At 44.7% G+C, this 25,986-nt stretch overlaps 1 protein-coding gene across 1 annotated transcript; it reads right to left on the bottom strand.

Annotated features, from left to right (window-relative positions):
* Positions 1-1,191: 1,191 nt before the first annotated feature.
* Positions 1,192-17,947, bottom strand: uqcc1 (ubiquinol-cytochrome c reductase complex assembly factor 1). The gene is made up of 9 exons (XM_075460023.1): positions 17,708-17,947; positions 15,930-16,028; positions 12,819-12,926; positions 12,500-12,572; positions 11,146-11,203; positions 9,441-9,549; positions 3,938-4,015; positions 3,751-3,864; positions 1,192-1,856 (listed from the first exon to the last, which is right to left on the bottom strand). The coding sequence occupies exons 1-9, from the start codon at positions 17,780-17,782 to the stop codon at positions 1,722-1,724; spliced, it is 849 nt and encodes a 282-aa protein (XP_075316138.1). The 5' UTR covers positions 17,783-17,947; the 3' UTR covers positions 1,192-1,721.
* Positions 17,948-25,986: the final 8,039 nt, after the last annotated feature.

Here is a 25,986-nt window from a genome sequence, read left to right as displayed (position 1 = left end):
TCTGAGTTAGAAAGCAACAGTTTGTTTTTCTACTTAAATGTGATGAAGTTTTGTGGGTTAAAGCTTTGTGAGATTTAGCTGAAAGTTTAACAGTAAAAATCTGACGGAGCAGCGGAGCCCCCTGCTGGCTGAATAAAGAACTGCAGATTAAAACAGTTCAACTGTCATACAGGTCATCACTTGTAGTTGATGATGAAGGGCGTGTGTCAGGTCCGTCAGGGCTGCCCTTTGTCACCGATTCTGTTCATAATTTTTATGGAGGAAGTGGCCGGGGACCGGGCCGGCTGGGTCTCTCTGCTGAAGCTGCTGCCCCTGCAACCCGATCCCCGGAGAGGGAGAAGATGATGGACGGATGCAGAGCCGGCCCAAGGCGTATGCCAACTACGCGGTCGCTTAGGGCCCCCACGCCACCAGGGGGCCCCAGAGAGCACCGAGACGTTGTGATGAAGTAAATATATACATTAAATTAAAATAACACTGAACAATTTAAACGAAATTGTATTACACCAGAAAAAAAAAAATAATAATTTTGACAAAATACTAATACTAGGTTAATTTATGCCTCCTGTTGGCTGCTGCCACCGATGGGCAAAATTATTTAATTTTGATTACAACTTTATTTTACTGTAAGATAATGTTAATGTCATTTGATTCTATTTTGGATTTTGAACATTTTGCACACCATTGCACATCTGAAAGAAATTAAACTATTTAACGTGTTTACTATAAATGCAGTCTCCAGCCTGCTGATGTTACTTTCAAATAGTTAAATTAATGAGCCATACTTATACATCACTCTTTATGTAGAAGTTAATTAAACCATATTTATGAGTTTGCTATCCCTTTAAGGTTAAAAACAAGAATGACACCTGTATAATGTAAGATGATTACAAATAATGCTGATGATTGTGGGTCCGTTACACACATAACAGTGTAGCCTGTGGAATAATGAGGCATCTGGAGCTGAGGTGACTGTAGGGGGGCCCCACATGAAATTCTGCTGAAGGACCCATAAAGGCTTGGGCCGGCCCTGGATGGATGGATCTACTCAGTTATGATTAACACAGAAATGAGATAATAAAGGGTTATGAGAGCTGTGATGAGTCTTGGAGGGGTATCTGTCCAGATGTTTCCTGGTGTTCAGCTGAACTATAAGAACCACAGAAGAAGAAAGACGACGCAGCTCAGGGCTTCGGTCCAAACAACTTTATTAAGTCGCTTTAAAAACAGAGACGAGTTCACTTCCTGTTCAGGTCTGAGAGCATCGGGGGAACAGCTGACACCAACTATTCAGGTGAAACTTTATTCAAACAGTGTTGGAGCGGAGACGCGGCGGGCCTCCGCCCTGCAGGAGAAGAGTGTAAACACAGAGGTATTCAAAATATATTATAAATACGGAGCAGAGCTGGTGAAAAACAGAAATATAAATACAGTCTGTGGGGACGCTCTCAGACCGGAACACGGAGGCGCTTCCTGGTTCGAGTCAGAAAGTCTGACCTAACACTGAAGCTGCTGACACATTTCTGCTGAAAACATCTGATGAAATGAGAGGAAGAAGAACTGAGGACAGAAACAACAGAAGAAGAAGAAGAAGAGTGGAATACAGGAGCAGAAAGAAGCTGCAGCAACAGATGGGACATGATGATGAGCAGCAGACGGTACACAGTGACAGAAGAAGAAGAACTGAGGGCAGAAACAACAGAAGAAGAAGCTGCTGGGCCTCACAGCCCCGTGTCGTTGTAGGTGGGTCGGGCCACCTTCAGGACGCTCTGAGCGTTCTCCTCCACCAGGGGGCGCCACTTCACCTCTCCTGTGAGCAGCAGGTCGTTCCCTTCCAGAGTGTCGATGAACTGCATCTGCACATAAAGCAGGGCGGCCATGTTTAGCCTCCAGGAACCCCCCCACATCATCACCATCCTGGGTTCAGGGACCCAACGATGGTTCCATCGTTTATTACGAGACAAACAGGAAAAGTTGATGGAAACAGGAACTTTTTGACCTTTTAAGATCCTGTAGTTTGAAAATACAGATAAATAATGACACTTTTGGGCCTCCATACTAAGACTTCAGCCAGTTTTAACAGTTTTTGGTTCAAATGAATATCTGGTTATCTCACTTCATCTTGTTTAAGACGCAGATGAAGTGAGATTTAAGTCTTTCTGGGAGCCGGAGGGAGGGTTCAACTAAAGCTTCTGTAGAGACCTGGCTGTGTTCCAAACTGCATACTACATACTGCATACTGCATACTGCATACTACATACTGCATACTGCATACTGCATACTACATACTGCATACTACATACTGCATACTGCATACTGCATACTACATACTGCATACTACATACTGCATACTACATTCTACATACTACATACTACATACTGCATACTACATACTGCATACTACATACTGCATACTGCATACTGCATACTGCATTCTACATACTGCATACTGCATACTACATACTGCATACTACATTCTACATACTACATACTGCATACTACATACTGCATACTACATACTGCATACTGCATACTGCATACTGCATACTACATACTGCATACTACATACTGCATACTGCATACTGCATACTACATACTGCATACTACATACTACATACTGCATACTGCATACTGCATACCGCATACTACATACCGCATACTACATACTACATACTGCATACTACATACTGCATACTGCATACTGCATACTGCATACTACATACTGCATACTACATACTGCATACTGCATACTACATACTACATACTGCATACTACATACTACATACTGCATACTGCATACTGCATACTACATACCGCATACTACATACTGCATACTACATACCGCATACTACATACTGCATACTACATACTGCATACTACATACTGCATACTGCATACTACATACTGCATACTGCATACTGCATACTACATACTGCATACTGCATACTACATACCGCATACTACATACTACATACTGCATACTGCATACTACATACCGCATACTGCATACTGCATACTACATTCTACATACTACATACTGCATACTACATACTGCATACTGCATACTACATACTGCATACTACATACTGCATACTGCATACTGCATACTGCATACTACATACTACATACTGCATACTACATACTGCATACTACATACTACATACTGCATTCTACATACTACATACTGCATACTGCACACTGCATACTACATACTGCATACTGCATACTACATACTGCATACTGCATACTGCATACTTGAAACATTTTCAGGTGAGAAAGTAGTCGTTTAGATCCCCAACGTGTTGAAAACCTGACAAAATACCGGCTGTTTACAATTTTGTTCCCACGAATTCGGCGCTACTAAAGCTAGCCGCAGTGAGCAACGCACTTCCTGTTATTTTCACAAAATAAAATACCCGTTGCCTTTTATCATAGGGAAAGCCATTACCATACAATTGGTGCTTTTGTTTTGAAAACAGGAAGTGAACCTACCCTCGTTGTAGCTAGCTTGAAACTGCCGTTTTGACAGGAAATGACGATCGGCGACGTCACGTTACGTTGCATCTTGGGTAGTTTGAGTATGAGTAGTAACCTCATGATGCATACCCAACATTTAGGAGAATCTAGTATGCATCCGGGAACTTCTGCTTACTAAAACTCGCATACTAACTCAGAAAGTTAGTAGGAGTAGTAGGAGAAGTATGCGGTTTGGAACGCGGCCCTGGACGTGTCTGAAGCTTGGTATCCCACCTGTTTGCGGACGTATTCCACCATCAGCTCCAGCTGTTTGGGGTCCTCACACTGACGGTTGAACAGGTTTCTCCACAGAGCTGCAGCCAGCACGCAGTCATCCGACAGAATTCCCTGCAGAAAACAAACATCCGTCTCGTCTCCATCGCTTTTTAAACCTTCAAAAACTCCACCAGCGAAGCCTCACCTCGTCGTATCCAAAGATGGCGGCGTAGAAGGTCTCGGTCATGGCCTTCATGGCCTCCTTCCTGTGCATGGCGTCGATCTGCATCACAAACACAAACAAGCTCATTTTATTAGCTGCTTCACAGAGTTTGTATTTCCCTTAAATTAAGTTTCTAAAGATCCTGTGGGAGAACTTTCAGTCAGAGAAGAGGAAAGAGTTTTTTGACATGGAGATGAAGGTGGATCTGTAAATGAAATCACACCAAAGCAAAGATTTGGGTCTGTGGACGATAACGACGGTTAACCTCAGAGTGCGAGTTCAGGATTCGCCCGGACGCGAACTCCTGAAGGTGGCCAGACGCTCAGAGCTGGTGCGACAGTCGGTCACTCGATCAGTCGTACAATCATCCGAGAATTTGATTGGCCGATGTCTTCAAACTACAGGCTACGCTAGCAAAGCATCGGACGCACAATTCAGCACAACGAAAGACGTGGCGCCGTTCAAAGTGAACAGGAAGAAGAGACGCACCAGCGGGAATCACACGCTCTGCTACAGCGCCACTCAGCGGAGAGAACGACGCACTGACGGAGCGCTGAGCCGCTGTTCAGCCTGTGTGGATCATCGAAAGGAGCAGCCGGGCCTGCATGCCAACTCTTGCTAACTCATGCTAAATCGTGCTAACTAACGCCAACTCATGCTAACTCGTGCTAGCTCATGCTAACTAGTGCTAACTCATGCTAACTCATGCTAACTAAAGCCAACTCGCACCAACTCACGCTCACTCACGTTAACTCACCCTAACTCGTGCTAACTCACGCTAACTCACCCTAACTCGTGCTAACTCACGCTAACTCACGTTAACTCACCCTAACTCGTGCTAACTCACGCTAACTCACCCTAACTCGTGCTAACTCACCCTAACTCGTGCTAACTCACGCTCACTCACGTTAACTCACCCTAACTCGTGCTAACTCACGCTAACTCACCCTAACTCGTGCTAACTCACGTTAACTCACCCTAACTCGTGCTAACTCACGCTAACTCACCCTAACTCGTGCTAACTCACGCTAACTCACCCTAACTCGTGCTAACTCACGCCAACTCACGTTAACTCACCCTAACTCGTGCTAACTCACGCTAACTCACCCTAACTCACGTTAACTCACCCTAACTCGTGCTAACTCACGCTAACTCACCCTAACTCGTGCTAACTCATACTAACTAAAACTAAAAACTGAGTTCACGTTTGCAGTTCGGGTTTTTGATCTCAAATCAAAGTAAATTTTGACCAGATGATGGCACCATTTGTAACGCTACGACTGTTCATCTCGACGGGAACGTAAGTGTCCAAACTTCATCCTCACAGACGTTCAGATATTTGACTAAAACACAATAAACATTTTTGATGTTATAAAAATATTTTGTAAAGCTGAAAATATTCTCTGATCAGAGCTCCATTAAAGAGAATATTTTGTATAATAATAATATAAAAAAACAATAAAAAACAATAAATAAATGAGAATATTTTGTAAAATAATAATAATAACAACAATAAAAAAATAAAAATAAAAAAAAGAAGAATATTTTGTACTTTCGTCTGATGTAAGTTATTACAAACTTTGGAAAATAAACAACTTTAAACTATCATGATAATTTTCTTTAATGGTTAAAAAAAGGCAGAAGTTCATGAATAATCAAATAAAGATCAGCTTTTCAGTGACTGAAAAACCTGAGCAGCAGGTGAGACTCGGAGGAGAACTCATTAAAGTTCAGGTTGACACGTTTTACCAACGAGTTTCATCAGTTTAGCACAAACTGACCCCGCCATTCATAGGACGAAAAATGTCAGAAAGCCCGATATTGCAACAAAGACACGTCTGTGAAAGGTTTAAGCAAAAATAATTCAGTTCAGAAAGTCTGCTCACGACTGCGGTAGAATCTAATGAAGGTCCTGAAACCATCAGTCGGTTTGGCTTCAGCAGCAGAAATGAGCTACGTTTTTCCTCCTCTTCATCACAATTAACATGAAACCCGAGAGCGACTCCAATCACTGCTGCCGCTTGTAAAAACAGAGCTCAAACACCAACTCTGAGCTTTAGGAAACCCTGAAAAAGGCAAAGCTTTCCTAACCCAAAAATAAATAAATCAAAGTTTCTCCTCAGCATTTCTTCAGTTTAATATCTTTGTTTCTGTTTTTAATATTTTGTGTGTAATCATATGGAGAAACGGCCGTTTTTTAATGAAAATTAAATTAAATGTAAGTTTCTTTAAGGCAGATCGGACACAAACAGTAAAAAGTTATTAACTGAAAAACAAAAATAATCTGTTTATAATACTGAGCAGCAGCAAATGATTATTTACGTAATAGTATTTTATCGATAAGAAATATTTTTTCAATAATGATCATCGAAATCCAAATAAAGCCTCTTATTTCCTGTTTTATTGTCTGTTATCAGACAACACAGTGACTCAGAATAACAGCAGTTAACTCGACACATTAACCAGCAGCCTCTGATGCTACAGACACAAAATGTCTGATAAAATGAGCTGTTTTTAAAAACAAGCTGCTTTACGGGACAAAAATTAAAGTGTTTCTCTCCAAGCTTCCTTCTGTTCTCTGCTAGCTTCCTTCTGGTCTCTGCTAGCTTCCTTCTGTTCTCTGCTAGCTTCCTTCTGTTCTCTGCTAGCTTCCTTCTGGTCTCTGCTAGCTTCCTTCTGTTCTCTGCTAGCTTCCTTCTGTTCTCTGCTAGCTTCCTTCTGTTCTTTGCTAGCTTCCTTCTGTTCTCCGCTAGCTTCCTTCTGTTCTCTGCTAGCTTTCTTCTGTTCCCTGCTAGCTTCCTTCTGGTCTCTGCTAGCTTCCTTCTGGTCTCTGCTAGCTTCCTTCTGTTCTCCGCTAGCTTCCTTCTGTTCTCTGCTAGCTTTCTTCTGTTCCCTGCTAGCTTCCTTCTGGTCTCTGCTAGCTTCCTTCTGGTCTCCGCTAGCTTCCTTCTGTTCTCCGCTAGCTTCCTTCTGTTCTCTGCTAGCTTCCTTCTGTTCTCTGCTAGCTTCCTTCTGTTCTCCGCTAGCTTCCTTCTGTTTCTCTGCTAGCTTCCTTCTGTTCTCTCCTAGCTTCCTTCTGTTTCTCTGCTGGCGTCTTTCTGTTCTCTTCTAGCTTCCTTCTGTTCTCCGCTAGCTTCCTTCCGTTCTCTTCTAGCGTCCTTCTGTTTCTCTGTTAGCTTCCTTCTGTTCTCTTCTAGCTTTCTTCTGTTCTCCGCTAGCTTCCTTCCGTTCTCTTCTAGCGTCCTTCTGCTCTCTGCTAGCGTCCTTCTGTTCTCTGCTAGCTTCCTTCTGTTCTCTGCTAGCTTCCTCCTGTTCTCTCCAAGCTTCCTCCTGTTCTTTGCTAGCGTCCTTCTGTTTCTCTGCTAGCTTCCTTCTGCTCTCTGCTAGCTTCCTTCTGCTCTCTGCTAGCTTCCTTCTGCTCTCTGCTAGCTTCCTTCTCGGCTAGCTTCCTTCTCGGCTAACAATCCGACTGATTTCCATTAAAATGTTAATGTGAAATGTTCCCTTGTGTTTGTTCCGCTCAGTGGACTCGATATGTGAACTGGCTGCTTTCTGCTGAGGTGCTGTAGCATTGACATTGTGCTATCGTGCTAAGCTAACTGCGCTTTTACAATGGACTCAATGTAATCGAGTTATTTGAGGAGACGTTTCAGCCCTAATACGGATTATCAATTAAAAAGTAACTAAAGGTTGACTTTAAGGAGAAAAATGACAAACTATAAACACCTTTAAAAGGCTCCACAGGCAGATAACAGTTTATAGAAAAGCATCCTGGAGCTGCTCCACTGACTGAGAATAGAGGCTCTGCAGCCAGCCTCCTTCTCCCGGGACCTGGCTGCACTTCCTGCTGGTTTGGCAGAATTATGCTGATGTAGAACTTTAACCAAACAAAACCTGCGTCTCATGAAGCCTTCCATGGTTCGGTGGGAACACGCTGCATCAGCCTGAAGCGGAAATGTTGCTAAAATCACGAGTATGAGACTGAGTTTGGAAGCTAAACGTCTGGTTTCTGAGGGAGGAAACCGAGCTGCTGTGGAAAATACAGCCGCTGTCAAACATCACGCCGGCTCTGTGGGGCTCAGACGAGTCCGTTAATCGAGTTTAAAACAGAAAAACAATCAGGAAGTCGAGTTTAAACACTTCTTTGGGTTTCTGACTTTTTGGCTGGAAGAGCAAAACATCTGAAGATCTGAACTCTGATGAACTTTACTGATGTTTTACAGATGAAACCTTCCAGGCAGCAAAGAAAACACCAGAAATCCATGAAAGTCACATTTTAGTGTTTAAAAACGGGAATGTTCAGAAGTGAAACAGCAACCAGGATCTGATCCGAGCGACACGCAGGACAGGTTCCACCTGTAAAACACGAGAAACGGCGCCCGCCGGTAAGGATGGGAATCGAAAACCGGTTCTTGTTGAGAACCGGTTCCCACTGTTTCAATTCCTTGGAATCGTTTGGCGATTTTGCAAACGATTCCCTTATCGATTCCAGTGGGCGCGAATGACGTCACCACGCAGCGTTGCGTGGCGAGTCCGGCGCAGCCAGCAGCCAACAGTAAACATGGCGCCCAAGCGTTACAAACGCTCGAAAGTTTGGTTACACATCCCTAAAAAAGACGACAACAGGGCAACTTGCAAAGTGAATATTTCACCAAAGGGAGGAAATACTACCAACATGCAATAACTATGAATGAATGATTAACGTTGGTGAATCTGAACCCAGCAACGTTAGCAACGTTAGCATGTCCTCGGCTAACACTGCAGGTAACTAACTAACAAACACTGCCTATCATGTTAGCACCATTTGCCTGATTGTAAAAGCTGCTGTTAGTAACGGTTAAGGTTAAATGAATGCCTTCTCAGGCATTACATTTAGATGAAATCATGAGAGACAGAGCCTGACTGGCTCAGAGCCAGAGGCTGGTGGTACTACCCCCAGTTCACCTCTACCTCCAGCTTCTCCTTTCACCAGAGCAGGAAGAGTTAAATTACCCAGGCCAGGATAGACCAATGTGGACCTCACCGTTGTTGGGTTTGTGAGGTCATGACTCGTGTTACTTCTACACTAAACAAAGTTGATGCTGATCGACCGGTTTGTTGTCCTTTTTCTCCAAATGAGAATCGATAAGGGAACCGACAAAGAACTGAATCGTTAAGCAGAATCGAAAATGGAATTGGAATCGTAATAATCTTATCAATTCCCATCCCTAGCCAGCGGTCGGGGTGAAGCTGATGGATGCAGGCAGAGCCCACAGCGGTGGAAGCTGTCAGAGATCGGCCCAGGAAGCAGACTGATCCTCTGCCATGAGGACAATCCAACATGGTCTCATTTAAGGTGGAATTACTGTCACATGACCCACAGCTGGTTGAAGCAGTTATATTTAGCTGAGCTCAGGGTACCTGTGGCATCATGTCATGTATGTGCAGTATGTGTTGATGGTCATACGATCCCGTCTTTAATCCCCCGAACACAAACCCGACTCACCCCCATGATCTTGCTCCTCTGCTCCACGTCCTCCCACATGGAGTGGACGATGTAGCGGCACATGTACTTCCCCTCTCTGCCCTCCTGCCGCATCCGGACCAAACACATCCTGAACACAGCAAGCAGGGAAACACACATTACAGTTTCCTCCTCCTCCTCCTTCTTCTTCTTCTTCTTCTTCTTCTTCTTCTTCTTCTTCTTCTTCAGAAACTGAGGACAGGTGGGCTGTGTTCCAAACCGCATACTTCTCCTACTACTCCTACTACTCCTACTAACTTTCTGAGTTAGTAAGCGAGTTTGAGTAAGCAGAAGTTCCCGGATGCATACTAGATTCTCCTAAATGTTGGGTATGCATCATGAGGTTACTACTCATACTCAAACTACCCAAGATGCAACGTAACGTGACGTCGCCGATCGTCATTTCCTGTCAAAACGGCAGTTTCAAGCTAGCTACAACGAGGGTAGGTTCACTTCCTGTTTTCAAAACAAAAGCACCAATTGTATGGTAATGGCTTTCCCTATGATAAAAGGCAACGGGTATTTTATTCTGTGAAAATAACAGGAAGTGCGTTGCTCGCTGCGTTCGTTTAAATCCCGTCTCACACGGACAGTTATTGTCATGACGATGCATCTACTGCATCGATTCTGGACGCCAAGTATCGATTATTTTTTTTTTTTATGCCTTTAATGATAGGACACATGCAATTGATGCATTTCGCTGCAAGGGATGTTTGCAATATATGTGTATATTTTTTATAGTTGTATAAAGCCTATGCACTTTTTTTGTCTGTACTGATCATCCCTATTTTATTATTTTAGGTTTTATAAATCCTATGCACTTTTTGTGATGAGTGTGTCCAGTAACATTTGTTTTAATGGCAATACCTCCAAAAATTGTTTCAATAAGTACAGTTATGAATTGATTTGCTTTGAGTTATGTATCAATTGAAGACACTATCCAGATCATACACAGACAGTCAGCCACTGGTAATGGCTGTATTTTTTTTTAAGTATGTTCAGTGAAAATATCGCGATGCATCGTGATAGAATCGCATCGTGACTTCTTTGCCAATACCCGCCCCTAGTTATTACTGCTTCAACACGTTTTATGATACATTTATACTGTGCGTCACAAATTTTACCTTGAAAATATGGGTTTACAGTCGTCAAAGTGGAGACATTTAACCCTAATAATTATGATTATGGGTTCATACAACGAACAACAAAAAGAATCACAACATAGAGCTTTGGGGAAAGAAGGAAGACTGAGAAGGTTTCAGGAAATAAGAGATAAATGTGGCTCAGATAAGCCCGAATCCTGCAACATGTCAATTCAATTAATTTTTATTTATATAGCGCCAAAAACAACAAATGTTATCTCAAGGCACTTAAATAATAAAGTCCAATTCAAGCCAATTGGAATTCAATTCATTGTAATTATAATTATTATTACATTTACAAGCTAAAGATTATTAGAATAAAGAAATCAGGAGAATTTCCTCCACTGAGAACGGAACGATAAATTCATTAAAATCATAAGCTCCCTTAGAGTTTGATGCTCAGGATGGATCCAGGAAGCACCCCCACACAGATGATCCTGACCTGAAACTCCTGACCGCTTTCACCTGATTGGCTGGCTGCAGAGCTGCATTCATGTGTGTGTACAGGTGTTCCTGGTAAAGCGATCGTTGTGTGCGTGACTCACCAAACGTGCACCTGAGCGACCAGGAACCAGGAGTTGAGGGTGTCGGGGAGGGAGCACTCTGAAACAGAAGACACGGGTTTTAACCGGCTGCAGAACCGACGTCTGTTCTGACGTTTTCTGACAGGAAAGAGTCGACTGATGGAGGCGAAGAATCAGCAAGTTAAAACACTCAAGACTGTCGGCTCCGCTTTGCACCGTTTCTCAGAATCTTGACGGGACATTGTGTCCTGATACGATCGTTTACCGAACTCAGATCTCAAAAAAGAAACAGCAGGAGGTTCAGGATTACTGAGTTACAGTGTTTGTGCCAGGCAGAGAGGTGTGAAGCAGGTGCTGACAGTGACCTGTGCCAACCAAGCACCACCACACTGAAATATATCAGCTGTGAACCCAACATGGGATGATGTTACAGCCCCCCAACAAAGCATTCAAAACAACCAGCTTATTAGAAGACTTTTCACTGATGTTTACGGGCTGCACTCACATCACCGCGCAGGTAGGGTACACCGCAGGTAGGGTACACCACAGGCAGGGTACACCGCAGGTAGGGTACACCGCAGGTAGGGTACACCACAGGCAGGGTACACCACAGGCAGGGTACACCACAGGCAGGGTACAACGCAGGCAGGGTACAACGCAGGCAGGGTACACCGCAGGTAGGGTACAACGCAGGTAGGGTACAACGCAGGCAGGGTACAACGCAGGCAGGGTACACCGCAGGCAGGGTACACCGCAGGCAGGGTACACCGCAGGCAGGGTACGCCGCAGGTAGGGTACACCGCAGGCAGGGTACACCGCAGGTAGGGTACAACGCAGGTAGGGTACACCGCAGGTAGGGTACACCGCAGGTAGGGTACACCGCAGGCAGGGTACACCGCAGGCAGGGTACAACGCAGGCAGGGTACACCGCAGGTAGGGTACAACGCAGGTAGGGTACAACGCAGGTAGGGTACACCGCAGGTAGGGTACAACGCAGGTAGGGTACACCGCAGGTAGGGTACAACGCAGGTAGGGTACACGCAGTGATGTCATCGGTCATGTAACCATATGTGAATTAGGTGATTAAATCTACAACCTTTATAAACTTTGGGTCAGACTCAGTATTTTTTCCATTTCTAAGCTTCAGCATTTTGAAATGTTTTTGTCATGTTGGTCTTTAAAGACACGTCCGTGTTTAAAGGGTTAAAGCTCAGTGACATCATCTTTAGATGCCACATCGTGTCGGTCCGTCAAAAAAATATTCCCGGGAAACTTTAGACTTAAACTTTAGAGACGTTGACGGACCTCCTGCATCCAAAGAGGACGGAGGGGAGATGGAGCTGTGGTGCATTATTTATGAAGACGGCGGGCTTACTTTCAAAGAACTCGTCGTAGTTGATTCTCTCGACACAACACGTGTACATGCGCAAGGCGGCAATCTTGATTTTCTAAGATGACAAAAAAACAACATCAGTGACACATTTTCACATCTTTAAAGTCGAAGTTCAGAAGTTCAGATCTGAGAGTTTATGAAACGTTCCTGAGAGGCGGCCATGATGAACTGTCTGCCGTCAGTCAGGAACTACAAACCGCTCTCCTTCAGTGAGCTGCAGATCCTCCACGTTTGGAATCGCACGGAACAGAGAGACCAAAGCCACCCGTTTTATGTGTATGAACCCGTTACTCCGACTCACCCATTTGTTGTATTTGAGCGGCGCCGTGAAGCCCATGGCCTCGATGAGCTTGGTGAAGGCCCCGACCTCCTCTTCTGTGTGCTGAGGCGTCTCCTTCACATTACAGAGCTGGAAGGAAAGAAGGTTTTTACCGGTTCATCTCGGATCCAGGGACCCAAATCTAAGAATGTGTTCGAAACCGCCTACTACTCCTACTAACTCTAACTTTTTTTAAGTTCCCGGATGCATACTAGATTCTCCTAAATGTTGGGTATGCATCATGAGGTTACTACTCGTACTCAAACTACCCAAGATGCAACGTAACGTGACGTCGCCGATCGCCATTTCCTGTCAAAACGGCAGTTTCAAGCTAGCTACAACGAGGGTAGGTTCACTTCCTGTTTTCAAAACAAAAGCACCAATTGTATGGTAATGGCTTTCCCTATGATAAAAGGCAACGGGTATTTTATTTTGTGAAAATAACAGGAAGTGCGTTGCTCACTGCGGCTAGCTTTAGTAGCGCCGAATTCGTGGGAACAAAATGGTAAACAGCCGGTATTTTGTCAGGTTTTCAACACGTTGGGGATCTAAACGACTACTTTCTCACCTGAAAATGTTTCAAATGTTGCTAAAGTTTACAGAGTTTAGAGCTTAAGAGAAATCAGCTTCAGGCCGGCTGATTTCGGCTCGGGCAGGAGCGAAATGCATTGTGGGTAAATGCTCTGAATACTGTCTGATCGATGAGTATGCAGGATGTAGTATGAAGTATGTAGTATGTAGTATGTAGTATGCAGTATGCAGTATGTAGTATGTAGTATGCAGTATGCAGTATGTAGTATGCAGTATGCAGTATGTAGTATGCAGTATGCAGTATGCAGTATGTAGTATGCAGTATGCAGTATGTAGTGTGCAGTATGCAGTGTGCAGTGTGCAGTATGCAGTATGCAGTATGCAGTATGCAGTATGTAGTATGCAGTATGCAGTATGCAGTATGTAGTATGTAGTATGCAGTATGCAGTATGTAGTATGCAGTATGCAGTATGTAGTATGCAGTATGTAGTATGCAGTATGCAGTATGTAGTGTGCAGTGTGCAGTATGCAGTATGTAGTATGCAGTATGCAGTATGTAGTATGTAGTATGCAGTATGTAGTATGTAGTATGCAGTATGCAGTATGTAGTATGCAGTATGCAGTATGCAGTATGTAGTATGCAGTATGTAGTATGTAGTATGCAGTATGCAGTATGCAGTATGCAGTATGCAGTATGTAGTATGCAGTATGTAGTATGTAGTATGCAGTATGCAGTATGTAGTATGCAGTATGCAGTATGTAGTATGCAGTATGTAGTATGCAGTATGCAGTATGTAGTGTGCAGTGTGCAGTATGCAGTATGTAGTATGCAGTATGCAGTATGCAGTATGTAGTATGTAGTATGCAGTATGTAGTATGTAGTATGCAGTATGTAGTATGCAGTATGCAGTATGTAGTGTGCAGTATGTAGTATGCAGTATGCAGTATGTAGTGTGCAGTGTGCAGTATGCAGTATGTAGTATGCAGTATGCAGTATGCAGTATGTAGTATGTAGTATGCAGTATGTAGTATGTAGTATGCAGTATGTAGTATGTAGTATGCAGTATGCAGTATGCAGTATGTAGTATGTAGTGTGCAGTATGTAGTATGCAGTATGCAGTATGTAGTGTGCAGTGTGCAGTATGCAGTATGTAGTATGCAGTATGCAGTATGCAGTATGTAGTATGTAGTATGCAGTATGTAGTATGTAGTATGCAGTATGTAGTATGTAGTATGCAGTATGCAGTATGTAGTATGTAGTATGCAGTATGCAGTATGTAGTGTGCAGTATGTAGTATGCAGTATGTAGTATGCAGTATGTAGTATGCAGTATGCAGTATGCAGTATGTAGTATGTAGTATGCAGTATGTAGTATGTAGTATGCAGTATGTAGTATGTAGTATGCAGTATGCAGTATGTAGTGTGCAGTATGTAGTATGCAGTATGCAGTATGTAGTGTGCAGTGTGCAGTATGCAGTATGTAGTATGCAGTATGCAGTATGCAGTATGTAGTATGTAGTATGCAGTATGTAGTATGTAGTATGCAGTATGTAGTATGTAGTATGCAGTATGCAGTATGTAGTATGTAGTATGCAGTATGCAGTATGTAGTATGTAGTATGTAGTATGCAGTATGCAGTATGTAGTGTGCAGTATGTAGTATGCAGTATGTAGTATGTAGTATGCAGTATGCAGTATGTAGTATGTAGTATGCAGTATGCAGTATGTAGTATGTAGTATGTAGTATGCAGTATGCAGTATGTAGTGTGCAGTATGTAGTATGCAGTATGTAGTATGCAGTATGTAGTATGTAGTATGCAGTATGCAGTATGCAGTATGTAGTGTGCAGTATGTAGTATGCAGTATGTAGTATGCAGTATGTAGTATGCAGTATGCAGTATGCAGTATGTAGTATGTAGTATGCAGTATGTAGTATGTAGTATGCAGTATGTAGTATGTAGTATGCAGTATGCAGTATGTAGTGTGCAGTATGTAGTATGCAGTATGCAGTATGTAGTGTGCAGTGTGCAGTATGCAGTATGTAGTATGCAGTATGCAGTATGCAGTATGTAGTATGTAGTATGCAGTATGTAGTATGTAGTATGCAGTATGTAGTATGTAGTATGCAGTATGCAGTATGTAGTATGCAGTATGCAGTATGCAGTATGTAGTATGCAGTATGCAGTATGCAGTATGTAGTATGTAGTATGCAGTATGCAGTATGTAGTATGTAGTATGCAGTATGCAGTATGCAGTATGTAGTATGTAGTATGCAGTATGCAGTATGTAGTATGTAGTATGCAGCATGCAGTATGCAGTATGCAGCATGCAGTATGCAGTATGCAGTATGCAGTATGCAGTATGTAGTATGCAGTATGCAGTATGCAGTATGTAGTATGTATGCAGTATGCAGTATGTAGTATGTATGCAGTATGTAGTATGCAGTATGCAGTATGCAGTATGCAGTATGTAGTATGCAGTATGCAGTATGTAGTATGCAGTATGCGGTTTCTAACACAGCCATAGAGAATGAACTGCAGGTTTAACATCTCGGGCGTCTCACCTGGGTGCTGATGTGCAGCGTCCGACACGGAGAGCTGACTCTGACTCTGACCAGCTCGCTGGCTGCTAACGCTCGAGAACACGATTCATGTTCCAACGCCTGCAGGAGAAAGAGATGAAAAAGACACGAGTAAAGGAAGAGTTCCCACACTTAGAGATAAAAACACTCTGATCCAGGAGACAACAGAACAGGAATGTTTCCCCAGGAGTCCAACGACTAAAGATCATCATGGGAACAAATAGCTTTTAACACAACTACACATCCTAAAGAGAAAACTGTCATCAAGTCTATTTATTTCCTTATTGAACCACAGAAATCCAACAAACTTGGTTCTTCAAGACATTTTCACAGCGTTTTCTGATCCAAAACAAGGACAAGCAAGAAAAAGAAGTCGGAAAACTGAGACTTAAAGTAGCAAAACTTATTATTTCAGCAGATTTATGTGCTGAAACAGAAGGATTTCGTTGTAGTTAAAATCCATCTAAAGTCACCGTGTGAGGCTGGATTGGTTTAATCTCAGTTGTTCAACTTTAATCTTGAAACTTTATTCATAAAATTTCAGGCAATGAAACAAATGAAAAAGACTTGTGGTTGCATTATTTCTCCCTTTATGCGGCTCTAACATATGTTACAGGTGCAGTTTCTCTGTTAAGAACGACCCTGAAGGTAAAGCCCGACATCCCCCCGGAGACGGCGGTCCGTGCCTCCTGAACTTCTCCATTACTGTAATTATTAGCGCGGGTTTAGAGGAGTCGTCCTTCAGAAAGCTGCCGCTGGTCCACCTCTGACTGATTTTAAAGTTCTATAACTCTATAAAGATGTTCATAACTCATCTGAATGCGCCTCTTTTACAGTCTGTGGAACATGAACGGCTCATTCCATTAAATCTGATTCCAAAGTAAAGCACCTCAAACCATCATCTCATATATATATCTATATATAGATATATATATATCTATATATATTTATATATAGATATATATATACTGAGATTTTCCTTATCTTATTCTTATGTCTTATTTTTACACTGTTAATATGGGAGGGGTGTCATTTTATTTTACTGTATGGGGTTGTAATTTTGCTTTATCTTTACTTTATCTTATTGTATTATCTTCATTTTGCTCTACTGTATTTCCTGACTTAATCTTTTTTTCTGTAAACGAGTGCAATGCAAAAAAGGAATTTCCCGCAAGGGATTAATAAAGTAATTCTGATTCTGATTTATTTAATCTACTGTTGAATTAGCCTATTTTTTGCTTTATTTGTTCTTAAATAGATAAAGGTGAGTTAGCATGATATTTAAAGGCTGACTGTTACTACACTGATTAACTAAATCATACACAAAAGTAATATTTTAAATTTAAAAAAACAGCTGGAAAACTATATTTTATTCAACATAAATATCAGAACCTGAGAAGACTCAATTGAGTAAAACTATGGGTTAATGTGATGTGGAAACCTTTGAATAGAAGTGTTTTATAGTGAAGTTTAACGGACGTTTGGTCAAGTTCACCTCAGTAAACCAGCTGCCTGTCCCACAGGTAAACTAATCCTGTTAGCATGTTAGCCTGTTAGCATGTTAGCTATGGAACTGAACTTCTGCTTTAACTGAACGCAGAACCAACGGCACCGCCTAACAGGTTCTGTGGTGTTCTGTCATTTTATTCACCTGTTTAAACGCTTTACTATTATATTTATAAATCCTTTTTCAAGTGCTCACCAGCTCCTATTAGCCAGCTGTTAGCCGCTGTTAGCCGTTAGCCGCTGCTAGCTGTTACCTTTCCGCAGGCGGATCTGCGCCCGGCCGCGGTAACGACACTCCGGGCTGCGAGCTGCAGCGGCCGCCGGTACATGACTCCACCAGGTCCCGGTGTTCCAGGCGGAGAGGAGCGGGATGCCACTTCTGTGTGGCTCCCTGCGGTGAATGCTGCGGGTTTGGTAACACCTGTCCCCGGCGCTGATGCTGGTCCTCCTCCTCAGCAATGTCAACGGAATCTGTCCGGCTGCCAATCCCGTTCGACCAGGAAAATCGTGCAGCGAAGAAACGTTCCGGCCTGTTTTGTAACAGCAACAATTGCGATAACAATGACCAATACAGCGCAGTGAACTAGAGATTATAACAGGGGTGGAGCAGTGATTTTAAATGTTCCAGGGGGGACACATGAGCGCCACATCAAGCCCATAGACACGACGCTGAAGTTGGCATCCGATTTGCGAATTTAATGGATGGGCATAAAGGGCCATTTCACTGCATTTTTTGCATTTTGATCGCCCTAAACTAGGTCCTGTATGGAAACTACAATAGTTAGACTGCTCAAATCTGGATAGAATTATTCTAAAGAGGGTATAGATTCATTAAAACCATGTTTGGTATTTGTGAAACCTTTTTCTGATTTGTGAAAATGCAGAATAGGCCCATTTTACTGCTTTTTTTGTATTCTCATCACCCTAAACTAGATCCTGTATGGAAACTACAATAGCTACACTGCTCAAATCTGGATGGAATTATTCTAAAGAGGGTACAGAGTCTTTAAAACCCATTGTATGTTGGTGCACTACGAGGGTGGGCAAACCGTTAATATAATACATCCATGGGGCAAACGGGTTTACCTTTGGAAAATGGGGGGGGGAAATCATCTTGCTGTAAAGGTGGGGTGTCGAAACACCCCCATCCCCCACGGGTGCGACGCCCCTGGATTATAATAACAATATTTATATATAAATCATCAGGAAAACTAAGGAAATAGGCAAAGCAAGGCAAGGCAATTTTATTTATGGAGCACAATTCTTACACAAGGTAATTCAAAGTGCTTTACAGCTAAATAAAATCACAAGAAGGCAATAAAATCATAAAAAAAACAAAAAAACATAAAAAATAGATCAAACAGTTGGTCAAACATGAATATAAATACACATAAGAAGCTGAGCAGCAGCAGCTGCCCCATCAGCTTGTGATTGGGAGGTTTTCTCTGTGGACAGAACAAATGAAAACAGTTCTGTTTAGCTGTGCATACGATACCTGCAAGTATTTTATCTGCACTCTTCACTTATAAATTAATTAATTAATGATTACTGTTTTTATTATTATTATTTTTTTTCTTTTTAATGATTTTATTGCCTTCTTGTGATTTTATTTAGCTGTAAAGCACTTTGAATTGCCTTGTGTACGAATTGTGCTCTATAAATAAACTTGCCTCGCCTGAGGTCATATCTGAGCTGCCGCAGCATCACTTTGTGCTTTTCTGTCTCATTTGGAAGACCTTGTGTGAAAGTGCAGGTTAGATGTCACACTGAAGTCAGAGAGGTCCTGATCATTAACACTCGCCTCAGGGTTACACAACCAACACGTTGTTAACATGTTCTTAGAGTTTAGAGTCGACCTCATGGACGGACGTCGGACGAGAGGAAACTAAAGTTTGACAAACAGGGTTACTCATAGGAGACAGAGAGAAAAAGGTTTGTGAAGAAGGAAACTGGAAGGTCGAGCGGAGGTTCTGGAGCAGCAGTCAGGTCGGAGGAAATGAAATCAGAGGCGTCAGATCGATGTTGAACATAAACTCTTACAATAACACTGCAGCAGTGAGTTATGAGAGGCGGCTGAGTGGGGCTGTTGTTTTCTCTGCAGTCAGTCAAGCGCTGTACTCCCTGCGGTGACCTCACCCACAACACGCACAGCGTTTATATTCCTGACCTTCGTCTAACGTTGGATAACCCTCCAAGGAGGCAGAAACCCAGCAGAAACCTAGCAGAAACCCAACAGAAACCCAGCAGAAACCCAGCTGAAACCCAGCAGAAACCCAGCAGAAACCCAACAGAAACCCAGCAGAAACCCAGCTGAAACCCAGCAGAAACCCAGCAGAAACCCAACAGAAACCCAGCAGAAACCCAGCTGAAACCCAGCAGAAACCCAGCAGAAACCCAACAGAAACCCAGCAGAAACCCTGCAGAAACCCAGCAGAAACCCAACAGAAACCCTGCAGAAACCCTGCAGAAACCCAGCAGAAACCCAACAGAAACCCTGCAGAAACCCAGCAGAAACCCAACAGAAACCCTGCAGAAACCCTGCAGAAACCCTGCAGAAACCTAGCAGAAACCCAGCAGAAACCCAACAGAAACCCAGCAGAAACCCTGCAGAAACCCAGCAGAAACCCAACAGAAACCCTGCAGAAACCCAGCAGAAACCCTGCAGAAACCCTGCAGAAACCCAACAGAAACCCTGCAGAAACCCAGCAGAAACCCAACAGAAACCCTGCAGAAACCCAGCAGAAACCCAGCTGAAACCCAGCAGAAACCCAGCAGAAACCCAACAGAAACCCAGCAGAAACCCTGCAGAAACCCAGCAGAAACCCAACAGAAACCCTGCAGAAACCCAGCAGAAACCCAGCTGAAACCGAGCAGAAACCCAGCAGAAACCCAACAGAAACCCAGCAGAAACCCTGCAGAAACCCAGCAGAAACCCAACAGAAACCCAGCAGAAACCCTGCAGAAACCCAGCAGAAACCCAGCACAAACCTTGCAGAAACCCAACAGAAACCCAGCAGAAACCCAGCAGAAACCCAGCAGAAACCCAGCAGAAACCCAGCAGAAACCCAACAGAAACCCAACAGAAACCCAGCAGAAACCCTGCAGAAACCCAGCAGAAACCCAACAGAAACCCTGCAGAAACCCAGCAGAAACCTTGCAGAAACCCAACAGAAACCCTGCAGAAACCCAGCAGAAACCCAACAGAAACCCAGCAGAAACCCTGCAGAAACCCAGCAGAAACCCAACAGAAACCCAGCAGAAACCCAGCAGAAACCTTGCAGAAACCCAACAGAAACCCTGCAGAAACCCAGCAGAAACCCAACAGAAACCCTGCAGAAACCCAGCAGAAACCCTGCAGAAACCCAGCAGAAACCCAGCAGAAACCCAGCAGAAACCCAGCAGAAACCCAGCAGAAACCCAGCAGAAACCCAGCAGAAACCCTGCAGAAACCCTGCAGAAACCCTGGGTTTCTGCAGGCTGATATCAGGCTAACATTAGGCTAACACCAGGTTAACATCAGCCTAATATCAGGCTAACATCAGCCTAACATCAGCCTAACATCAGGCTAACATCAGGCTAACATCAGCCTAACATCAGCCTAACATCAGGCTAACATCAGCCTAACATCAGCCTAACATCAGGCTAACATCAGCCTAACATCAGGCTAACATCAGCCTAATATCAGGCTAACATCAGCCTAATATCAGGCTAACATCAGGCTAACATCAGCCTAACATCAGCCTAACATCAGGCTAACATCAGGCTAACATCAGGCTAACATCAGGCTAACATCAGCCTAATATCAGGCTAACATTAGGCTAACACCAGGTTAACATCAGCCTAATATCAGGCTAACATCAGCCTAACATCAGCCTAACATCAGGCTAACATCAGGCTAACATCAGGCTAACATCAGCCTAACATCAGGCTAACATCAGGCTAACATCAGCCTAACATCAGCCTAACATCAGCCTAACATCAGGCTAACATCAGGCTAACATCAGGCTAACATCAGCCTAACATCAGCCTAATATCAGGCTAACATCAGGCTAACATCAGCCTAACATCAGCCTAACATCAGGCTAACATCAGGCTAACATCAGGCTAACATCAGCCTAACATCAGGCTAACATCAGGCTAACATCAGGCTAACATCAGCCTAACATCAGGCTAACATCAGCCTAATATCAGGCTAACATTAGGCTAACACCAGGTTAACATCAGCCTAATATCAGGCTAACATCAGCCTAACATCAGCCTAACATCAGGCTAACATCAGGCTAACATCAGGCTAACATCAGCCTAACATCAGGCTAACATCAGCCTAATATCAGGCTAACATCAGGCTAACATCAGCCTAATATCAGGCTAACATTAGGCTAACACCAGGTTAACATCAGCCTAATATCAGGCTAACATCAGCCTAACATCAGCCTAACATCAGGCTAACATCAGGCTAACATCAGGCTAACATCAGCCTAACATCAGGCTAACATCAGCCTAATATCAGGCTAACATCAGCCTAATATCAGGCTAACATCAGGCTAACATCAGCCTAACATCAGCCTAACATCAGGCTAACATCAGGCTAACATCAGGCTAACATCAGCCTAACATCAGGCTAACATCAGGCTAACATCAGGCTAACATCAGCCTAATATCAGGCTAACATTAGGCTAACACCAGGTTAACATCAGCCTAATATCAGGCTAACATCAGCCTAACATCAGCCTAACATCAGACTAACATCAGGCTAACATCAGGCTAACATCAGCCTAACATCAGGCTAACATCAGGCTAACATCAGGCTAACATCAGGCTAACATCAGCCGAACATCAGGCTAACATCAGCCTAACAACAACCTAACATCTGCCTAACATAAGGCTAACATCAGGCTAACATCAGGCTAACATCAGCCTAACATCAGCCTAACATCAGGCTAACATCAGGCTAACATCAGCCTAACATCAGCCTAACATCAGGCTAACATCAGGCTAACATCAGGCTAACATCAGCCTAACATCAGGCTAACATCAGGCTAACATCAGCCTAACATCAGCCTAACATCAGGCTAACATCAGGCTAACATCAGGCTAACATCAGCCGAACATCAGGCTAACATCAGCCTAACAACAGCCTAACATCTGCCTAACATAAGGCTAACATCAGCCTAACATCAGGCTAACATCAGGCTAACATCAGTCTAACATCAGGCTAACATCAGCCTAACATCAGGCTAACATCAGCCTAACATCAGCCTAACATCAGGCTAACATCAGGCTAACATCAGGCTAACATCAGCCTAACATAAGGCTAACATCAGCCTAACATCAGGCTAACATCAGGCTAACATCAGGCTAACATCAGGCTAACATCAGCCTAACATCAGGCTAACATCAGCCTAACATCAGCCTAACATCAGGCTAACATCAGGCTAACATCAGGCTAACAGCAGGCTAACATCAGCCTAACATCAGCCTAACATCAGGCTAACATCAGCCTAAAATCAGGCTAACATCAGGCTAACATCATTCTAACATCAGCCTAACATCAGGCTAACATCAGGCTAACATCAGGCTAACATCAGGCTAACATCATTCTAACATCAAGCTAACATCAGGCTAACATCAGCCTAACATCAGGCTAACATCAGCCTAACATCAGGCTAACATTAGGCTAACTTACCGCTCTTACTCCAGCACTAGTTATGCTCTTAGCTGTTTGGTTTTGGAAGGAAATGCACTTCTGATTTCTTATGACCTGAATTTCTTTTGCCTCCCTGTGGAACACACTGATTGTAAGTCGCTTTGGATAAAAGCGTCTGCAGAATGACCGTAATGTGATGTTTTCACCGATACTCCCGACAGCTGACTGTCGGCTGTATCAGAAACCTGATTTCAGTGGAAACAGGAATGGTTAAAGCTGCTCTGAATGAAGAAGTTATGAAGCTGCAGATCTGAACCTTCACGGTGTGATCTGCTGACGTCTGCTTTAAACCTCTAATTCTCTGTGAGAAAGATGCAGCAGAAGATGTGAGCAGAAGAAAGTGTTAGTTAGGGTTAACCCTATCCTGGGAAAGTGTGTGATCGCCCTCCTGCTGAGACGGACAGACTGCCTGAGCGTTTAAGTGGGGGGGGGCCGAGTCAACAACACAGATGGCATGTTTAAGCTAAAGGTTATGCTAACACTCCACTGGCTAATGTTACCGCTAATGTTACCGCTAATGTTACCGCTAATGTTACCGCTAATGTTACCGCTAATGTTACCGCTAAAACCTCCTGACGCAGCACAGGGCAGCAGCCTGCTGTACAAACTGATGATCTAACGGCTCTCTGTGGAACCAGCTGCCAGTTTGGGAGGCAGAGCCTTCAGTTATCAGGCCCCTCTCTGTGGAACCAGCTGCCAGTTTGGGAGGCAGAGCCTTCAGTTATCAGGCCCCTCTCTGTGGAACCAGCTGCCAGTTTGGGAGGCAGAGCCTTCAATTATCAGGCCCCTCTCTGTGGAACCAGCTGCCAGTTTGGGAGACAGAGCCTTCAGTTATCAGGCCCCTCTCTGTGGAACCAGCTGCCAGTTTGGGAGGCAGAGCCTTCAGTTATCAGGCCCCTCTCTGTGGAACCAGCTGCCAGTTTGGGAGGCAGAGCCTTCAGTTATCAGGCCCCTCTCTGTGGAACCAGCTGCCAGTTTGGGAGGCAGAGCCTTCAGTTATCAGGCCCCTCTCTGTGGAACCAGCTGCCAGTTTGGGAGGCAGAGCCTTCAGTTATCAGGCCCCTCTCTGTGGAACCAGCTGCATGTTTGGGAGGCAGAGCCTTCAGTTATCAGGCCCCTCTCTGTGGAACCAGCTGCCAGTTTGGGAGGCAGAGCCTTCAGTTATCAGGCCCCTCTCTGTGGAACCAGCTGCCAGTTTGGGAGGCAGAGCCTTCAGTTATCAGGCCCCTCTCTGTGGAACCAGCTGCCAGTTTGGGAGGCAGAGCCTTCAGTTATCAGGCCCCTCTCTGTGGAACCAGCTGCCAGATTGGGAGGCAGAGCCTTCAGTTATCAGGCCCCTCTCTGTGGAACCAGCTGCCAGATTGGGAGGCAGAGCCTTCAGTTATCAGGCCCCTCTCTGAGGAACCAGCTGCCAGTTTGGGACGCGGGGCCTTCAGTTATCAGGCCCCTCTCTGTGGAACCAGCTGCCAGTTTGGGAGCCAGAGCCTTCAGTTATCAGGCCCCTCTCTGTAGAACCAGCTGCCAGTTTGGGAGGCAGAGCCCTCAGTTATCAGGCCCCTCTCTGAGGAACCAGCTGCCAGTTTGGGAGGCAGAGCCTTCAGTTATCAGGCCCCTCTCTGGGGAACCAGCTGCCAGTGTGGGAGGCAGAGCCTTCAGTTGTCAGGCCCCTCTCTGTAGAACCAGCTGCCAGTTTGGGAGGCAGAGCCTTCAGTTATCAGGCCCCTCTCTGTGGAACCAGCTGCCAGTTTGGGAGGCAGAGCCTTCAGTTATCAGGCCCCTCTCTGTGGAACCAGCTGCCAGTTTGGGAGGCAGAGCCTTCAGTTATCAGGCCCCTCTCTGTGGAACCAGCTGCCAGTTTGGGAGGCAGAGCCTTCAGTTATCAGGCCCCTCTCTGTGGAACCAGCTGCCAGATTGGGAGGCAGAGCCTTCAGTTATCAGGCCCCTCTCTGTGGAACCAGCTGCCAGATTGGGAGGCAGAGCCTTCAGTTATCAGGCCCCTCTCTGAGGAACCAGCTGCCAGTTTGGGACGCGGGGCCTTCAGTTATCAGGCCCCTCTCTGTGGAACCAGCTGCCAGTTTGGGAGCCAGAGCCTTCAGTTATCAGGCCCCTCTCTGTAGAACCAGCTGCCAGTTTGGGAGGCAGAGCCCTCAGTTATCAGGCCCCTCTCTGAGGAACCAGCTGCCAGTTTGGGAGGCAGAGCCTTCAGTTATCAGGCCCCTCTCTGGGGAACCAGCTGCCAGTGTGGGAGGCAGAGCCTTCAGTTGTCAGGCCCCTCTCTGTAGAACCAGCTGCCAGTTTGGGAGGCAGAGCCTTCAGTTATCAGGCCCCTCTCTGTGGAACCAGCTGCCAGTTTGGGAGGCAGAGCCTTCAGTTATCAGGCCCCTCTCTGTGGAACCAGCTGCCAGTTTGGGAGGCAGAGCCTTCAGTTATCAGGCCCCTCTCTGTGGAACCAGCTGCCAGTTTGGGAGGCAGAGCCTTCAGTTATCAGGCCCCTCTCTGTGGAACCAGCTGCCAGTTTGGGAGGCAGAGCCTTCAGTTATCAGGCCCCTCTCTGTGGAACCAGCTGCCAGTTTGGGAGGCAGAGCCTTCAGTTATCAGGCCCCTCTCTGTGGAACCAGCTGCCAGTTTGGGAGGCAGAGCCTTCAGTTATCAGGCCCCTCTCTGTGGAACCAGCTGCCAGTTTGGGAGGCAGAGCCTTCAGTTATCAGGCCCCTCTCTGAGGAACCAGCTGCCAGTTTGGGAGGCAGAGCCTTCAGTTATCAGGCCCCTCTCTGTGGAACCAGCTGCCAGTTTGGGAGGCAGAGCCTTCAGTTATCAGGCCCCTCT

This window comes from Odontesthes bonariensis, chromosome 3 (assembly GCF_027942865.1).
Source record: "Odontesthes bonariensis isolate fOdoBon6 chromosome 3, fOdoBon6.hap1, whole genome shotgun sequence".
Classification (NCBI taxonomy): Eukaryota; Metazoa; Chordata; class Actinopteri; order Atheriniformes; family Atherinopsidae; genus Odontesthes; species Odontesthes bonariensis.
The sequence above is the reverse complement of the archived record's forward strand: the minus strand, read 5'-3'. Positions and strand labels throughout refer to the sequence as shown.

Bases quoted from the DNA above. Each gene is read 5' to 3' on its own strand.
- uqcc1 (XM_075460023.1), bottom strand. From the start codon at position 17,782: ATGTACCGGCGGCCGCTGCAGCTCGCAGCCCGGAGTGTCGTTACCGCG. The intron at 11,204-12,499 runs GTAAGCCCGCCG...CTTCTGTTTCAG, and splicing joins CTACGACGAGTTCTTTGAAA to AGTGCTCCCTCCCCGACACC. The intron at 1,857-3,750 runs GTGGGATACCAA...CTTTATGTGCAG, and splicing joins TGGAATACGTCCGCAAACAG to ATGCAGTTCATCGACACTCT.